The sequence below is a fragment of the Papaver somniferum genome, chromosome 10 (genome assembly GCF_003573695.1).
Source record: "Papaver somniferum cultivar HN1 chromosome 10, ASM357369v1, whole genome shotgun sequence".
In the NCBI taxonomy this organism is placed as follows: domain Eukaryota; kingdom Viridiplantae; phylum Streptophyta; class Magnoliopsida; order Ranunculales; family Papaveraceae; genus Papaver; species Papaver somniferum.
In genome coordinates this window covers 157,262,244-157,280,324 of record NC_039367.1, presented here as the reverse complement: position 1 = coordinate 157,280,324, position 18,081 = coordinate 157,262,244, and the positions used below count along the sequence as shown (strand labels likewise).

Here is an 18,081-nt window from a genome sequence, read left to right as displayed (position 1 = left end):
TCTAATTTTTCAGAAACAAGGAATTCAGTAAATGAATCAGAGAACATGAGTAATACTAATTGTTCCCCTCAAGACCCAAGAGTCAATAAATCCATTCAAAGAAGTTAGGATTACTTTGCATAAATCAGATTAAAATCTGATTTGGCTTTAATTGTCAATCTCTATTGTTGTTTGGTTAGTTCAAGTACAATGGCCTCAAATTTAGTATTTTTTTTTGGTAGGCATCGCCTCACGTTTTCTTACATGGATTAATGTGCAGAAATACCTAGCATAGAGTCACCTCTAGAGCTGCAAAATAAATGTGTAGGAATACCTAGCATCGAGTCACCGCTAGAGCTCCTAAGTAAATTGTATTTTCGATTAACAAATTCGCACATAGCAATGTGTCTCGCATAAATTTGTATGGAACCAATCTATCTTTTTGAAACCGAGAGAGTATATTTCATATTGAGGTTAAAGTGAAACGATATAGTTAAAAGACATGAATTCAGTAGAACTTCGATAACAATGATAAATTAATTACTTTGCTAAAATAATAAAATTTTGATCCCAATTAGGCTTGTATAAGCTAAAATCATTATCCAATAAATTAATAACCTCGCTAAAAAATAAATTTTTTTGGTCCCAAGGCTATTAGTTTATCCAAGTTTTTTTGATTAAATCAAAAGGGTTGTTCAGAATATAAGCCCGAACTGATTAAATAAGTTCTTTGGGCCATTTCGTTTACCATATGTCAAGAACATGTAAACGAACACACCTGAGAGTGTAGTTCGGTTACGTTTTCCAAACACGCAGGTTACCGAACTCGCTCGTTAATGGAGGTGTTGGTCTTACAGTGTAATGTTCGGTTACCTAGGATAAAATGGTAGGTAACCGAACTTTGAACTTAACAATTTATTTGGGTGCAACTTGGGTGTCCAGTTAGTTCGCAAACTTCAACGCAACCAAATTCCTAACGGAACTGCAGGATAAAAGTAACCTAGCGTTAGAACTTCGGTTGGTTCGCAAACTTCAACATATTTTGCGAATCAACCGAACTGGGCTTATATATGCATATATGCAATTAGGCGAACGTTCGGTTACTACGAAATTTATTTCTTGGCGAATTAGGTAGATTTCGGTTACAAAGTTTCAAAGGTAGAGTTCAATTACAGAGAAAACTTAACATTTTTGCGAACGAACCTAACTTGTGGACTTCTCATTATTTTCGTAAATTAAAGTTCAGTGATATTCTTATTTTGCGAAGGAACCGAACTTATGGACTTGTGTTGTTCTAATACAAGGAGTTCGGTTAAAAGTATTTTTTTACGAATCAACCGAACTCTGAGTTCGGTTAAGAAAAAATTAATTCTTGATAACCGAACTTTTCTCTGGAAAAAAAAACCCTCCATTAAACCTCTCTGCAACTTCCATTTTAAACTCATTTTAATGGGTTGGTTTTAAATTAAATTAGGTTAAGGGTAGGTTAGTCATTTCAATGCTTTAGGACACCCCTTATAACTATAGGGAAGGTGGCCTAATAAAACCATGGTCCCCTCAAAAAAATCATGATCCCAAAAAATCGTTCTTTCAGTTTTGCTCTATAAGCCATCATATGTGCAGTTGCGATCTAATAGACTACGACAAAGTATTCTTAAACCTGTGCCAAAACAAAGTATAAGCCAAGCGGAAAGAAGCCACTGTCAATGGATGATGAGTTTTTCTAACAATAGGGCTTTATTATTTTGTGATAAATTTTTAGGGTTCATTCGATTAGTTACTTCCATAGAGATTTTCATAGCTTCCGTCTTGAAGCTATTTTATTATTTTTGGATTTCAAAATAGGTATTCCGTACATAATCCGATCAACATGATTTTTCGTTTTTGATTTTGTAGGCGTGGGTTATCAAATCCGATCATACAGATAATAGGTTTGAGAAACTTACGTCTCTCTTTTAAACTATTTATGCATGTGATTGTAGATTACTATTGACTCCTGAGTTTCAGCTGCGTGCAATACTAGGGTGAAAAAAATACCAATGCCTTTGACGACCATAAATGAAAGGCATGCATGGTGTTCCGACAGATACCGCGTAAAACACCAGATCCAGCAAGTACACTTTTCCTCTTTGGATTTTGAATTTTGAGATTTTGATTTGGGTGAATGAATGCATGCAGCTGGAAATGGTAGACTGGGAAGAAATTGATGTCATCTCAAAAACTAAACCGAAAACCTGACACGAAAAAAAACACAACCTAAAACCAAACCATTAATGGTTGCAGAAGCATGATGATTGAGAGAGAAAAAAACACATCTTGCTAGGAGTGTATGGTTAGCATGATGATTTCGTGGATGATCTATGTAGATATGTATCTCAAAGCCCATATATCATGTCGCTTTCTTGCTCTTTTGATCTGCATATAGCTTTAATTTAAATGGCAACCTGATAAAGAGGTAAAGTTGTTACCATGAAAATTCTTTTGTTCTCTTGGATATTATGTAGACGTACGTTTCTTTTTTGCAGTATCGGTAGGATGAAGATACTACTGGGTATCACTGAAAACATGCAAAAGAAATAAACAAAGCTTTTTTTTTGCAGTAGTCTACACCAGTTCATAATGAGAAATTACTGGAACTCTACGGGTTTTGATGTTACAACAATGAAATATTATTTCTTGCCGTTGCATTGCATGTTTGCAAATTCTTCTATATGGGGAGTTGTCATTTCTTACTTGCATAAGCTTTTGAAAGTCGTTGAATTTTTGGAAATTGACAATGTTACTGAGCTAATAACGTCATCGCCAGTGAAGGCAAAACTCGCACCCACATGATGTACTTCTTGCAGCGTTGCCAGTACGATACATTTGGCGGTATGTACATCTGGTGAACTTCGTCAATCCTCACTATTTGTTTGCTTTTAATTTCTTTGGCATCTTAGGAACTGAATTTTTTTTATTTTTTTTTTTCTTATTTCGCAAACCCCATGCAATTATTTAAACCTGCATATAATATTCGTTCATTTGAGGTGCTTGATTAGGGTGGCTTTTAGTCTTTATCTACGTGTTAATGCAGATTGAAGAACTCAAGTTCGGTGAGTAATTTATGGTCTTAATAATCCTTTAGATTACTGATGGGTTAATCCATGAGTAATTTATGGTCTTTACCCAAGCATTTTGTAGTGGCGGAGATCTGCCATTAAGAGGTCAGGTGTAAGTACAGCCCTTTATCTATAATATAGAAAAAGAATAACATGTTGATTTCGACGTAATGTTTTAAATCTTTATGTATAATATAATTTCAATACAACCCTTTTTTTCCCCTAAGCTCATTCTCCTTCTGAATTCATTTTTCTTATGCTCTATGTAAGTTACCTGTTTCCATGCTATGAATATTAAGTTGTTTTGGAATATTAAGTTGCTTGGAATATACGTCGGAGGGCTTAAATCTGTATATATTCAACCTCAAGATGCCCTATTATCTGGAAACAAGTAACTTCATGAACTAGCATTGTGGCTTCTTAGTTTGTCTTGCACTTTTTTCTTTGGTCAACTGAATATGTAATCCTAATTTTTATCCATGTTCTTTTTGGTTTTGTATCAACCCTGACATGTTGATGATGTTCACAGATGATGCCATTTTTATAGCCTGGAGTGGAGCGGATTTGAGGCTTGGAAATTAACTTGGTAATACAAAATACTAATTTTCATGACCGCAAAATCAGTATGAGTGAATCTTGGAAATTACCCTTGAGGTATATATGCCCTTGAGGTCGTTTGGTCTATGGTTTATATTCTTCTTTATATATCTAAAATCCGTAAAACTCTAATATTGGTGATTGTTTCCGGGTGAATTTTTTTTTTTTGATCGGTGTTTTCGGGTGAAGTTACTGAAGTTTTTTTATCCATCTACTGTTTTGGAATGACAAGAGTCGTATAGACTTCTATCTGCTTTTGTATCCAAATACTGTTGATATATTATATATATATATATATATATTCAATAATGGTAGGATAGCTTGCTGTTGAAGGCATAAAGCCATAAACTACTGTCGGCAATTTTGGCGACATATCACACCAAATCCAAAATGCAACGTGGCGAGCGAAGCCGTGCGACACCAAATCAAAAATGTATGTGGACACCTTACCAAATAAAAAATTCTAAGCATGCATTGGGACGGGGCGAGGCGAGGTCGAGCCACACCAAATAGAAAGTGTATGATGATGGGGCAAGGCAAAGCCATATCACACCAAACCAAAAATATGGTTAAAAAAAAATGACGGCGGACAGTTTTCGGGTCCGCCCAATGCGTAGCACTAAAATTTATTTATTTTAGTAACTCAAATGATTCATTAAGATTCTAGGTATATGAATGGATACGATTAACACGATTGTATGGATACATTTTGATTGATGGATTTTGATTGATGGATTTTGATTGAATTATATCAGCTTGATAATACTTGAAAAGGTTGTACTTTTTCAATTACCATTCAACCGTATAATGGATTATGACGGAGCCTAACCGTATACATTTTTGGTATTATGTATATTTTACACTTGAATTTTATTTTCATATTTAAATTTAGATTTTATTTTCATATATGGTTAACCAAATCAAAAATTCTAAGCAACGGGACAGGGCGAGGCGAAGCCGAGCCACACCAAATTGTTGGGACCGGGCGAGGGGAAACCGATCTTTACCAATTCATATTGGGACGGGGGGAGACGAAGTCGAGCTTTACCGATTCAAATCGAGACAGGGCGAGGCTTGGCGAGACGAAACCGAAACCGAACTTTATTAAATCAAAGATATAGTTCAAAGAACAAAAATTCCCGAGCGTAGCACGGGCACAAAATCTAGTTGGAACAAACAAAGCTAACTGTTACATCTAATTAAGTTCGACTTCCAGCGAACCTAACACAAAAGCTGAGTTGAATACCTTAATGAAACTATACAATACATATAAGAAAGCAAACTAGATTATATATGTACCTAGTCTCGAACTGTACATAGGCGCATCCTTTACCCGGTGGTACCATCACTAAGACAAGCTTCCCAAATGGCAAAAAGATATGCCTCAGTTCCTCTTGTGAGATATTTGGATCCAAATTACAAACAAATATCTGCAGATGACCAAAACAAGTGAGAAAATAAAATTTTTGAAAAAGAGGTATGCAAAACCTGCAGGGTTTGACTTACTGTTGTGTTATTAAAATCATTGTATGCAAACGGAAGCTGCGCGTTTGGTGTGTTGTAAGCTAAATGCGGGGGCACTGGTGTTGGATAGGCTGTCAACAAACACCACGTGGTTAAAGTTAATGAGTTTTTGTAAGAATTAGGAACAAACTGTATATGGACATCAATGGTATTACTAATGAAGAGAATGGAATTATCCTCAAACTGATCAAGTTTAACGTCTAACCTTGACCTAGCATCTGCCCTGTCGCTGTCATGCCCGTAATTCCAGGTTGAGACACCGCTATCATGTTTGCTTGGTTCTGCATCACCCTGATCTTTGCTGCAATCGAATCAGCTTAAATCATGAGTTATACTTCCATTAGAAAGTGAGCTTGAGCTAAATGTCCTTTACGAAGTTGTAGAGTGTTTGAAGCCTGATTTAGACTCATTTGATTTTGACCCATGGCACCCATAGGTCGTGAAATCCCAGCTCCCTGGATTGCTCCCATAGCAGTACCGATTCCTAAGCCTCGGGGACCATAAATATTCTGCATGGGATTGGTCATGTGGTTATAACCCAACTGCGCATTTGAAATTTGCCCAATAGAATTCACTTGAGCTAGTGGATTTGTTGAAAGCGGAGGAGGTTTCTGCTCCTGAACCTTGGGTTTCTGGTTTTGTTGTCGTAAGTTCTGATCTGATGATTGAGGGTTCAACTATGAAGGAATTGTTTCTGGCTGTCGCTGCATTTCAGCTACTGGTTGATGCTCGCACTCTCCAAAACTATGCCCAATAGTTTTACAGTAGGAACAAAAAGATTGCAAACCTTCGAATTTAAAATAAGCCATAAAAGCGAATTCATCACGTTCCACTGGCACTTCATCGCGAACGGAGTTAGAAATATCAATCTCTACTAATACTCTCGCAAACTCACAATGTGTACGATTAAGGGTTGCAATGTCTACCTCTAGAGGATTTCCAACCGCACTAGCTATTTCAAAGAGAGTTTTTCCACGCCAATACTCAAGACTAACGCCGTAAATACGAACCCATGCTGGGGTCATAGAATCAGGGTTAAAATGGTGTTGGAGGTTTGGTGTTGAAAAGAACAAGCTTTGATACAAGATAATAGTTGATAAATATGGATCTGAGTACTCATATTGGTCCCCTGGAAAGATCACTCAGACCTATGGTGTCTCTTGTTGGCGAGCCATTGCAGAAACTACTGATCTTGTGAGTATGAATTCTACTTTATATTTACATTCTGGGAGATTAATTTCTTTTTGGAATGACATTTGGTGTGGGGATTCGTCATTTGCAAAAAGTTATTCTAACATTTTTAAGCTTTCCCGGGATAAAAATATAACTGTGGATGCCATGATATCTTTAGAAGGTGGATGGAAGTTTGATTTCAGGCGAGACCTTACAAATTCAGAGGTGCAAGAACTCGCTACTCTTCTTACTGTAATAGGGGATAGCCCACCAGTTCGGGATGGTCTTCTTGATACACGTAGATGGAAACTTCATTCCACGGGAGTTTTTACTGTCAAATCCCTTTATGCTAAGTTAATGGCAGAAGTTGGAGTTGATCATTTTCCTCACTTGTTCGTCTGGAAACCAGCAATTCCACCTAAGGTTAATATCTTAATGTGGTGCTTGATTCACGGACGACTGAATACAATTGACATCTTGCAACATAAAGGTATGGATCTTCATAATTCCTGTGTTCTGTGTGGCATTGGTGTTGAAACACGGGAACATCTTTTCTTACATTGTAAGATTGCTTACAAGATTTGGTCGAGTATTATGCCTATTACAGGTTGGGTATGGGTTTTACCTGGTTCCATGAGAACCTTGGCAGACAGTTGGCATTATGGATACTTTTCTCAGTCAAAGAATTTTATATGGGGTTTGATACCAGCTGCGATTGTTCATACCATTTGGAATGAAAGAAACTGTAGACGATTTGAGGAACAATATCTCTACAAAACGGCTGATGATTTAATTTTGTCTGTAAAATCCTCAGTTCTAGCTTGGGAAGCAGCAGCAGGTCACCTAGGATCTTCTCAATTTCAAATTTTGCGTACCTGGGATTCTATCTTCTTGTAATTTTCTTATTGTTCTTTTGTTTTCTTCAATCTACCTCTGGTAGAACCCCTTGTACATTCTTTTCTCTCAATATATCTTCTCTTTCGATCAAAAAAAATTGTTGAAGGTGTAATACACCAGCAGGTTTTAGAAATATTGAACCAGCAGTTAAAATTGAATTCAAGTCTTCAGCAGAATTAAACCTAAAGCAGTAGAATCCCTTACCTAGGGTTGAAACATTCCAAAGTCCAAACGATACTAGCAGGCTGAACAGCTCGTAACTTGGATTTAATATCTTCAACTGTTAATGGATCGACTCCTTTGGGAAGAACCAAACGACCGATCATCATATTCATACTGTTTTTACATTCATCGACACCCTTAAGGTACTCATCTTCCGAGAATTTACCCGCAAGATGATTACCTTTCAAGTAGGGTTTAGGTAGTTGATAAGTAAAAGTTATCATAGGGGTTTTACTGGTGATAGTATCGCAAGATGAACTAGAATTAATTGAGATGTATTGATGTAATCGAGATAGTCATCTTCAAGAATAGATCGATTTGTTTGAACCATGACAGAAGGAAAAGAAAAAGAGAAATATAAACCCTAAAATCGCCAATATTCTCTCTTATATTTTCTCTCGATATCCTCCCCTAGTTAGCAATTCCGAATTCGGAAAACGTACGGAACGGGAAAAGTACGAGTATTATACGGATTCGCAAAATCTACATTCGGTCAAAGAGTCGGTCAACGATCCGTAACGGCAATAATTCGGAACGGCATACGTACGTGTATAATTCGATTTACTATTTTGAGTTCGATACTGAGAAATTCGGCACATATTAAATTATGAAAACTAATATTTTTACTTAATTAGGAGATAAAATAATTAGTGAATATATACAGCATAATAAACTATTGTGAAAACTACAGTGAGACCCATTCTCACATATTTTTCCATTGAGAAACCCACGGATAGAAAACCTTCAGGCGCGCCCCCATTTTTGGGGAAAAAATTATTCCCAAACTCAAAATTTATAAAATTTGGTTTCTTCGTATTTTACTTCTTCTTCACGCGAATTTCTTCTTCAATTCTTTTACTTTTCTTTTGGGCAAATCGAGATGAGATTGAAGGGGTTTCGGTGATGATTTGTCGATCAGAGATGGATGATTGTTGCTATCACTGAATGGAGTGATCTGAGAGATTAACAGGAAGTTGGATAATGGGTTCTGTAAATGGTTATCGATCTGTGAAGGGGTGTGACGAATTGAAGAATTAGGTCACATATTTGAAGAACAAGATGAATTAGCAAATCGAGATGAGATTGATGGGGTTTCGGTGATGATTTGTCGATCAGAGATGGATGATTGTTGCTATCATTGAATGGAGTGATCTGATAGATTAACAGGAAGTTGGATAATGGGTTCTGTAAATGGTTATCGATATGTGAAGGGGTATGACGAATTGAAGAATTAGGTCACATATTTGAAGAACAAGATGAATTAAAAGCATGTGCTGCCCTCAAATTCGAATGGTGAAGATGCAACTGCAATCTCAGTTGGTGTTAGTATGCAGTAGTGGTGAGATAATGATGTTGTTGATGTGTACAGAGAGAAGATTCAGGTGAAGAAGGAATTGGTTACTCAGAGCTATTGCAAATTACAGGGTCTGTGTGGTTGAATCTGATGATGTATGAATGAGTTGTTCTTATAGTCAAGAGTTGTTGCAGTTCTAGGAGCTGATATTGCGGGTGAACATGATGATATGGAGGTACTGGTGGGTATATGAGGCTGCTGCTGTGGGTTTGGTTTATCATGAAGATGTAGTTAACTGAAGTTGTCATGGTTGAATTCAGAGTTGGTACTATTGGTTTTGGATGCAGTAAGTTAGCTAGAGAACATGAAGTTCAATTGGAATTTCAGGTGATGTTGAAATTGCAGTTCTGGTGGAGTTGTGTGCGATTATGAAGGTTGCGTGAGGGAAGGTTGTTGTTGTTATGATGAGGAGATCTTCTTCAGTGCACCATCATCCGTTTTCAATTTAATGCTGGAAGATGTTGGGAAGGAAGCTGAGATGCTGTTAACAATGGTTGGAGATCGACAAAAAGTTTTGTTGCAGGTGTTATGCAAAAAATTTGTTGCATAATTTGTTATGTAGTCCCGAAAATGGTTTCATAACACGTAATGCAGCTATTATTGTAGGTGGATGACAATTTATGCAACCTTTTCTTTTCTTGCATAACTTGTTATGCCAGTACAGAGAATGGTTGCATAACACGTTATGCAACTACTTTTTGTTAGTATTGAAACCAACAAAAAAAAAGGCTGCATAACACGTTATGCACCTATAATAATATCTGCATTACATGTTATGCAGTCGAGAAAATGGATGCATAACATGTTATGCATCCGAAAATATGACTGTATAATGTGTTATGCATCGAGAAAATTGTTGCACAAACTTTTATGCATCGAGAAAATTGTTGCAAAAACATTTATGCATCGAGAAAAGAGATGCATAACCTGGTATGCATCCGTAAATATGGACGCATAATGCATTATGCATCAATTTTTTTGATGTACGCACTAAAATCAACCAAAACAATGGTTACATAACTTGTTATAGATGCATAACTTTGTTATCCAAATGCATAATTTGTTATGCAGTGGAGAAAATGGTTGCATAATTCGTTATGCGTTTGCAGAATGTGTTATGCATCTTTTTTGGTGGATGCATAATGGTTATGTATCAAGTTTTCGAAAATTTTGCCTAAAATGATGATCACCTCCGATTTTTTCGTGAAAAACAAAAATTTGATATTCTTGTTTGTACTCGTTGCGTAGCTCTCTTAAAAATATTTTCAACGATATAAAATTTGTAAGATTCCAAGACGCGGATTTTTAGATATGTTATATCCAAGTTGTGTTGCCAATTATACCCCTGATGCATAATCTGTCATGTGGATGCATAATCCGTCATGCATACATTTTTAATAATTTCATATAATTACGGGTGTCACGTTACCCAAAATTAATTGTGGGCTTGACAATGAGAATATTGTTTTTTTGGGGTCTCCCCCTAATTTTCCCTAAACTATTAGGACTAGGGTTGTCAATGGGTCCGGATCCTCCCGGGTAGTACATGGCCAAGAACCGAACCCTGCATATCAGCGTTAGTTCCGGGTCCTAACGGTTCCGGGGCTGGTTCCATAATGCGTTGACCCAGAACCGGACACGGGTAATCACCGGGTCCTGGTACCCATCGGGTAAAAAACAGACTTATATGAATTCCCAATTTTATGACTCCTGAGTCCTGAAAAAGGATTATTCAACACCTGAAAAGAGACCATCTTCAAACATACATACATAAATAGAGTAAACTTGATCTTAGAATCCTTAGATTAGGGAAATTAAAGTTATTTTCCTAGCTTTAAGTAAGAATCTGCCATTATATATAATAAATACAAAAGTTGGCAGACATTTTTTTAGCCGATAACTACAAGTAACGCCAGCCCTAATATAGTCTGTCGTATTATAACCACAAAAGTTGACAGACATATCATTATATACAGTGTACAAGTTCCAAAAGATAAATGTGTTTCCTTCACAAGTACATATACAAAAAAGAAGGATGTAGTTCGCACTTCGCGTGTTCTTTGGCTATGCCTATACCAAAAAGAAGTTCCCACCAGTTCAATAAAGATTTCACCATCATATTCCCAATTGTTCCTGCAAGAGAAACAAAAACAGTTAATCATATTCCCAATTTTTCATAATTCAGAAACCACCTCAAAATTATAATCAATAAATCACATTCTCTACCAAGTTTAAGGAAATACATTACGTAAAGACAAGCCTATTACAGAAGAACCCAAACAGCAACACACCTGTCTTCTATATCGGTTGGCCAATGTGCAATGAAAACTACACCAAGTAACTCTGGGCTCTAGATAACATAATTATATGGATTTAAAGTTTAAACGCAACCGAAATGAACTAAGTAACTCTAGTCAGTAGCCAAAAATCTATCAAAACGCAATCAAATTTATGCATTCCAAGGTTAACTGGTTATTTTACCTTAAATAGATTGAAAGTTTCGTAATCCATAATAGGAACTTCACAAAAAAAAAAAATATACTCTTTTTCTTGTCCGTTAGTTAGACTATGTGCGATATTGCATCATCATCGTCTGACTGGAGCTCATCCATTGCCTCCAAAAGAGTCGGAAGTGAAGTATCACCTAACACAATAAAATAGTTAGTTGACGTACAAGAACCATAGTAAATGAATCACTAACCAAAATTGGTACAATAGCAAACATGAATTGAATATGTTACTTACTCTTCGGCGCACTTCTTATCCAATCTTGTGTGCATATCAGAGCTTCAATTGTTTCTGGCAGCATTGAAGAACGAAATTTATCTACAACTCTACCAGTGGTGCTGAAAACAGATTCAGAAGCCACCGATGATGCATAAATTGCTAATATTTTTCAAACTTTTCATCATATTCACTGCCATTTTTGAGATTAATGCATCATCAGAATCACACCACTCACGAAGTTCTAAATACAAAGAACAAGCAGTATCAAAATAACGATTAACCGTCACGTATGAAGTACTTGAAAAGAGACGGTGACTTTATAAAATACCTTCAAGAAAATTGAAAGACTGCTTGCATTCTTCCAGTCTTCACCCGTTGGAACAACATTAAGAAAATCAGGTTCAGTCTTTGCAAACCGGTTAAATGCTTCCCGAAGTAGAAGTGTTGTTTCAAGCATTAAATAGGTAGAATTCTACCTTGTATCAACGTCTTGAATCAAATTTTTACTAGGAGCATTTACTTGCAAGCAAACTTCTCTAAATTTTGGTTGTATTTGTGGTGAACCTCTAATAAATTTCACTGAATTTCTAATTTTCTATGTTTCTTTTTTAATTTGCAGCACCCCATGATCAACAATAATGGCAACTACATAAGCAGAACATCGAACATGGAATAATTCTCCATCCAAAAGTAATCCATTATCTTGTTTTAGTTGATCAAGAAGTTCACTTCATGAGTTTAATATTGGGTTGTAATGATGTCAACACCCTTCTAAAACCAATGTATTCTACAAAAGAGAAAAGGAGTTCATGCAGGATAATCATTCTTGCAATACAATCACGAGTTACTTCTTGGTTAAACTTAAAGTTGTAAGCAGCTACTGGCCTATCTTGTGTTTCACTAGCTTTCAAGAACATCTGGTTAATTTGTTGTTGTGTTCCTTTGTACAACACACAACTTTTTAGATGTTTCCTCAGACTACTTGTCCCATTTTTGCTCTCCGCACCAATATTCTTCTGCAGTGATTGCATTCTCCGTGCGTTTTCCCTTTTATCAATACCTCTTTAAATTCAGCCCAAGCCTTTGAGGTTCTTTTGCATTTACGTGTAGGTTACAGAACCACATTTGTTGTTGCCGCTTCCATATGATTAGAATCATCAGAGTCACCAGTCACTTGACTCACTGGCTACAGTTTCTACTTCTTTCAGCACTGCTGATTTTACAACTTTAATTTTCTTTGCAGCCTTCGAAACGATAGCTTTAGGAGGCGGCATACCCGGGGATTTCGAAACAGTAAATTTAGTCTTCTTTACAGGAACACAATGATCACCAACACCAATTCTTGTTTGTTTTTTCATGTTGCCTCTGCAAGGAAAAACCAACAAACATCTATATTGGGTGTCATAACGTATAAACGATAATAAATTTAACAAGCATATACGGTAAGAAAAAGATAAATGTTCCAAGCATATACATGAAGCAGAAATATAATGATATTCAATCTAACCGAAAAAATCAAAAGAAATCAAAAGAGACTAAACAAGTGATTGAATTATGAGAGTCTTTTCTTAAAATGGAGAAATAACATTTCAAGATTTCAACACACAAAATCATCCATACATGAATAGGTAACATACAACAGCAACATACCCATTAAAATTGAGAAATTGAAAGATACCCACTGACTAACCTTATCACCAGCCATTATTAAACACTTAGGTTTTTGTTTTCTTAACATTTCTACTGCCGCTGTCAAGAAAAATTGTTCACTTGCGAAAACAACAAGGTGCTGGAACTAAATATATTTGTATTAGATGTTATTTTCCTGACATTTCTTAACATATCTCTTCTAAATTAATTTTTTATTGGAATGTCTTCTAAAATCTTACTGTAACAGATTCAAGAGGATTCAAAAGCCTCTCAAATCGATTCAACTAAAATCACGCACATCAGTTTAAGAATTTGCAAGAGTAGTATATAATACCTTTCTTTCAGTGAAAGAATTTGAGAAACAAAGGATTTTGCTGTAACTCCGATTTTAGGACCCGGAACTGGACCAAAATTCATCGGATCCGGTTCCGGGCCCGGGTAATTGGTACCCATTGACAGCCCTAATTAGGACCAACAAATTCGTAGTTCGGTGGTTGCAGGCTAAGTTAACAAGCAGGAGGTCATGGGTTCGACTTCCTCGGTACACAATTTTGAAATTCACTCCCATTAAGGGACTATGGTCTAACTGGGCCTTGTTCCATATCAATATGGAAAAATTCGCGAATGATTGGCCGAATTCTAATTTTTTACTCCCTCTATTCTTAAATAGTTGGCTTGTTTCCTAATTGGGAAAGTCAAATGTTACTTTAATTTTCTGGGACCACTTTTCTTTTGAAATTCACTCCTATTAAGGGACTATGGTCTAACTGGGCCTTGTTCTCGATCAATACGGAAAAATTCGCGAATGATTGGCCAAATTGTAATTTTTTACTCCCTCCATTCTTAAATAATAGGCTGGTTTCCTAATTGGGAAAGTCAAATGTTCTAAGAAATAATATTTTGATCGCAAATAAACACAATAACCACTTATATAGCGTCTATCAATCGGATAACCGGCCCAGTTGGCATTGCCATATGCTTGAAATATTAACTTCAATGCAGGAGAATGTCGGAGAGTACTACCATAAGAGGACCTTGCAAATAAGGTAGAATCTGTTTGACAAGAAGTAAATGCTTATTAGTGGATATTACTCATGCTCGTATCACTAGCTAGAACAATTAGAGGTATTGCTGCAGCAAAAGGGGTTCTGCACTGACATGACATCCTAAGACAGAAGATACACGAGTCGAGATCATGTAAATTGCACATACTATAATCAAATTGATATTTCATCCTCTAGGTTTTCTTATCAGTTGATGTATAAACGTGATACTTTATGCACTTTTAGATATGCAACAATCCAAGGAATGGATCATGGGCTCATTTTTACTGTACCGATAACTATAGACAAGCTGCGCTTGTACGGTGAGGGCTAACTGAATTCATTCCGATGTTTTTTAACAAAAACGAAGATTCAAGGCTTTACGATGGTTTTCATTAGAACAAATATGAGCGCTCCTAACTGTTTTTGGTTTAATTGGAACCAACGGGGGGGGGGGGGGGGGGGGGGGGGGGGGGAGACCTTCTATATGATGACAAGCCATCAAGTGCTCCACAACATTACTTGTGTGTATTCATTTTGAGTTGGTTTCAGTAATCTGACCCGAAAGTCATAAGAATTTGGACATCAGTTTTTAACAACCCATGGAAATTCCCTCGGGATTATCTAATTAAGGTTGGTCTAGAACACTAGAACTATTGATGCTTAAACATTGTAATTAAGGATGAATTTCTAAGTGTTCTGGATATCTTTTGAAATCAAATCGTTAAAAGGAATCAACATATCATCGTGATAGTGACTCATGTGTTTTCTAATCTGTTGTGACTGGCAACAGCTTATAAGGCGGCAACAGTTGGTAACTGTTATGAATATTTTACAAACTATCCATTTCAGATGGAGATATATCAGCCAGTTAAAACGTTGGAATTTGGTGCAACTTATCACTTGGTGCCACGAAACAAATGAAAGCTTCTGGTTTACAAGTTCGTAAAAATATAAATTTATTACAGTTGACTAAAAGAATATACTAAAAAGTTTTTTAATATTTTTTTTTAATAATAAACTAGAGAAACCATTCGAACAAGTTTATTCAGACAAAGACAACAATTTTATTTATTTTATTTCGAAAATATTTTTGATTGATTTATTTGTCCTTTCAAACAAAAACACGCTTCACTAGTTATGCAGTCGCATGAAAGCTCAACTGTAAATCTATCCATATTACATAAACTCAACACAGTTCATTCATAACCAATGGAATTGTGGAATAGCTAGGCTCAAGAGCTTTATTATTGTTTCATCTCTCTCAATTCATACCCTCAAACTTGTATTTAGATATAGGAAACGCAGTTAAAGTTCTACTTTTTTCTAGTTCAACTACTTAATACTGGTTCATTTCATGAATCCCGAATGATGGCTCTGTACAACATCTTATCATCAAATGCTTATCTTCATTTTTCAATCATCACAATATTACTGATTCTTCCTCGTACTACAAATTCAATCTCCTTCACCTTTCCAAGTTCCCCAGACAAAGATAAAGAATTGATACATCTCCAAGGTGATTCAATTATAGCCGATAACGCTATTCAACTCACTAAAAATGCAACCACAGGAAGTCTTGGCCGTGCAACCTATTCAAAACCGATACAAATTTGGGATGCAAACACTAAAAGGGTTGCAGATTTTGACACACATTTCTCCTTCGTCATAGACACCATAAATGATACTAACTCTAGTCATGTTGATGGTATCACTTTCTTCCTAATGCCTTACGGATCTGAAATTTCTCCGGATTCTGGCGGTGGATATCTTGGTCTAATGAGTTCGAATGTTACCCAGGAAAACTTCCAAATTTCGGCAGTGGAGTTCGACACTTATGAGGATCCATGGGATCCCAGTTCAGATCATGTTGGTATCGACATTAATAACTCAGTAATATCTGTGTCTGATGAGTCATTATATACAAATAGTATGAAGAACGGAGCCATAGCTAATGCATCTGTAAGTTATAATTCAACTACCAAAAACTTAAATGTTACTCTAACTTATAATCATTCTAGTGGTTCGATTTCTGCAAGTTTGTACCATAATGTTGATATAAGCAGTGTTTTACCAGAAAATATCAGTGTTGGGTTTTCGGCGGCTAGTACTGGCACGGTGTTTAATTATCCGAAAATCCTCTCCTGGGAATTTAATTCCAATTTTAAGAAAACAAAAAGCGGCATTAGTTCTGAATTGGTGGTGGGTCTTATTATTGGTTTGGACTTTTTTGGTTGTTTGATTGGTTTTGTTATTTTTACCTGGTGGAGAAGGAAGAGGCGCCTCGCAAGAAAGTCAGATCTTGATGCAGCGAATTCTGACGAGTTGATGGACGATGCATTTGAGAAAGGATCAGGACCTAAACGATTCTTATACAACGAACTTGTTTATGCGACTAATAACTTTCACGAGGCAGGTAAACTTGGAGAGGGAGGATTTGGAGGCGTTTATAGAGGGTTCTTAAGTGGTATAGGCTTGGATATTGCTGTTAAGAGGATATCTAAAGGATCGCAACAAGGAAAGAGAGAATATCAATCAGAAGTAAAGGTTATTAGCCAGTTACGGCATAGAAATTTGGTTCAACTCATAGGTTGGAGCCATGAGCGAAATGAATTGCTTCTCGTATACGAATTCATGCCTAACCAGAGCCTTGATAAGCATCTTTTCCGTGGAGGGATAAATGTTCTAAGTTGGCAAGTCAGGTATAAAATAGCTCTTGGTTTAGCTTCTGCGTTGCTATATCTACACGAATTATGGGAACAATGTGTACTTCACAGGGATATTAAATCGAGTAATGTAATGTTGGATTCAGATTATAATGCTAAACTCGGTGACTTCGGTTTAGCACGGCTGGTTGATCATCAATTAGGTTCTCAAACAACTGTGTTGGCCGGAACCCTGGGTTACTTAGCACCGGAATGTTTATATACAAGTAAATCTAGTAAAGAATCTGATGTTTATAGTTTCGGGATCGTTGCATTGGAGATTGCTTGTGGCAGAAAGCCGGTTGAACAAAACAAGGAAAACTTGGTAAATTGGGTTTGGGAGCTCTATGTAAATGGTAAGATTGTTGAAGCGGCCGACGAAAAACTAAATATGGATTTCGACAGCCAACAAATGGAACGTTTGTTGGTTTTAGGATTATGGTGTGCTCATCCTGATCCTACAACTAGACCTTCTATTAGGCAAGTGAAGAATCTTCTTAATTACGAATCCCCGTTGGTGAATCTTCCAACAAAGTTGCCTTCTCCGATATATAATTATGTGCCACGACTGCATATGTGCAAGCTTGCTTTTGATTCAGCTTCTGGTCATAACTCTATATCGCAGACAGATGGTAGTCCATGTACATGCAGTAATTGTTCCATCACTAATTTGTCTCAGGTGTCGACAAAGCCTTCTTCCTCAACAGAATCTCTCATACATTCTTGTTAAATCAGATTGATACATGTTAATTTTCTCAAGGTCGTTGTAATTTCATGTAGATTATCAGTAAATATATAGACTGATTGTTTACTATAGTATAAGTTTTTCCCAGTTGTATTTTCCTTTAGTTGTTCCATAATCTGATTAAGACAAGCACATGAGCACATCATTATATCCGACCGAAAGAAGAATTGGTTGATGGTCGACTACCACATTTCGACCATATCTTCGCAATTGTGCGCACATATACCAGTGAAAAACCGATTACGCTAAAATTCTTCTCATCTGATAACGACAGTCCGTTTAAATTTTTCTAAAACTCCGTTCCTCCGTTCATTAATTCCACAAATAATATGTGGCTCGGGTTCTAGGTTTCATTCAGTGTTTCTTT

General features: G+C 36.5%; 1 protein-coding gene across 1 annotated transcript; it reads left to right on the top strand.

Moving 5' to 3' along the window:
• Positions 1 to 15,487: 15,487 nt before the first annotated feature.
• Positions 15,488 to 17,726, top strand: LOC113315112 (L-type lectin-domain containing receptor kinase IX.1-like). The gene has a single exon (XM_026563431.1). The coding sequence runs from the start codon at positions 15,633 to 15,635 to the stop codon at positions 17,697 to 17,699; it is 2,067 nt and encodes a 688-aa protein (XP_026419216.1). The 5' UTR covers positions 15,488 to 15,632; the 3' UTR covers positions 17,700 to 17,726.
• The last annotated feature ends 355 nt before the right edge of the window (positions 17,727 to 18,081 follow it).

Coding starts and splice junctions, on each gene's coding strand:
- LOC113315112 (XM_026563431.1), top strand. CDS start 15,633: ATGATGGCTCTGTACAACATCTTATCATCAAATGCTTATCTTCATTTT.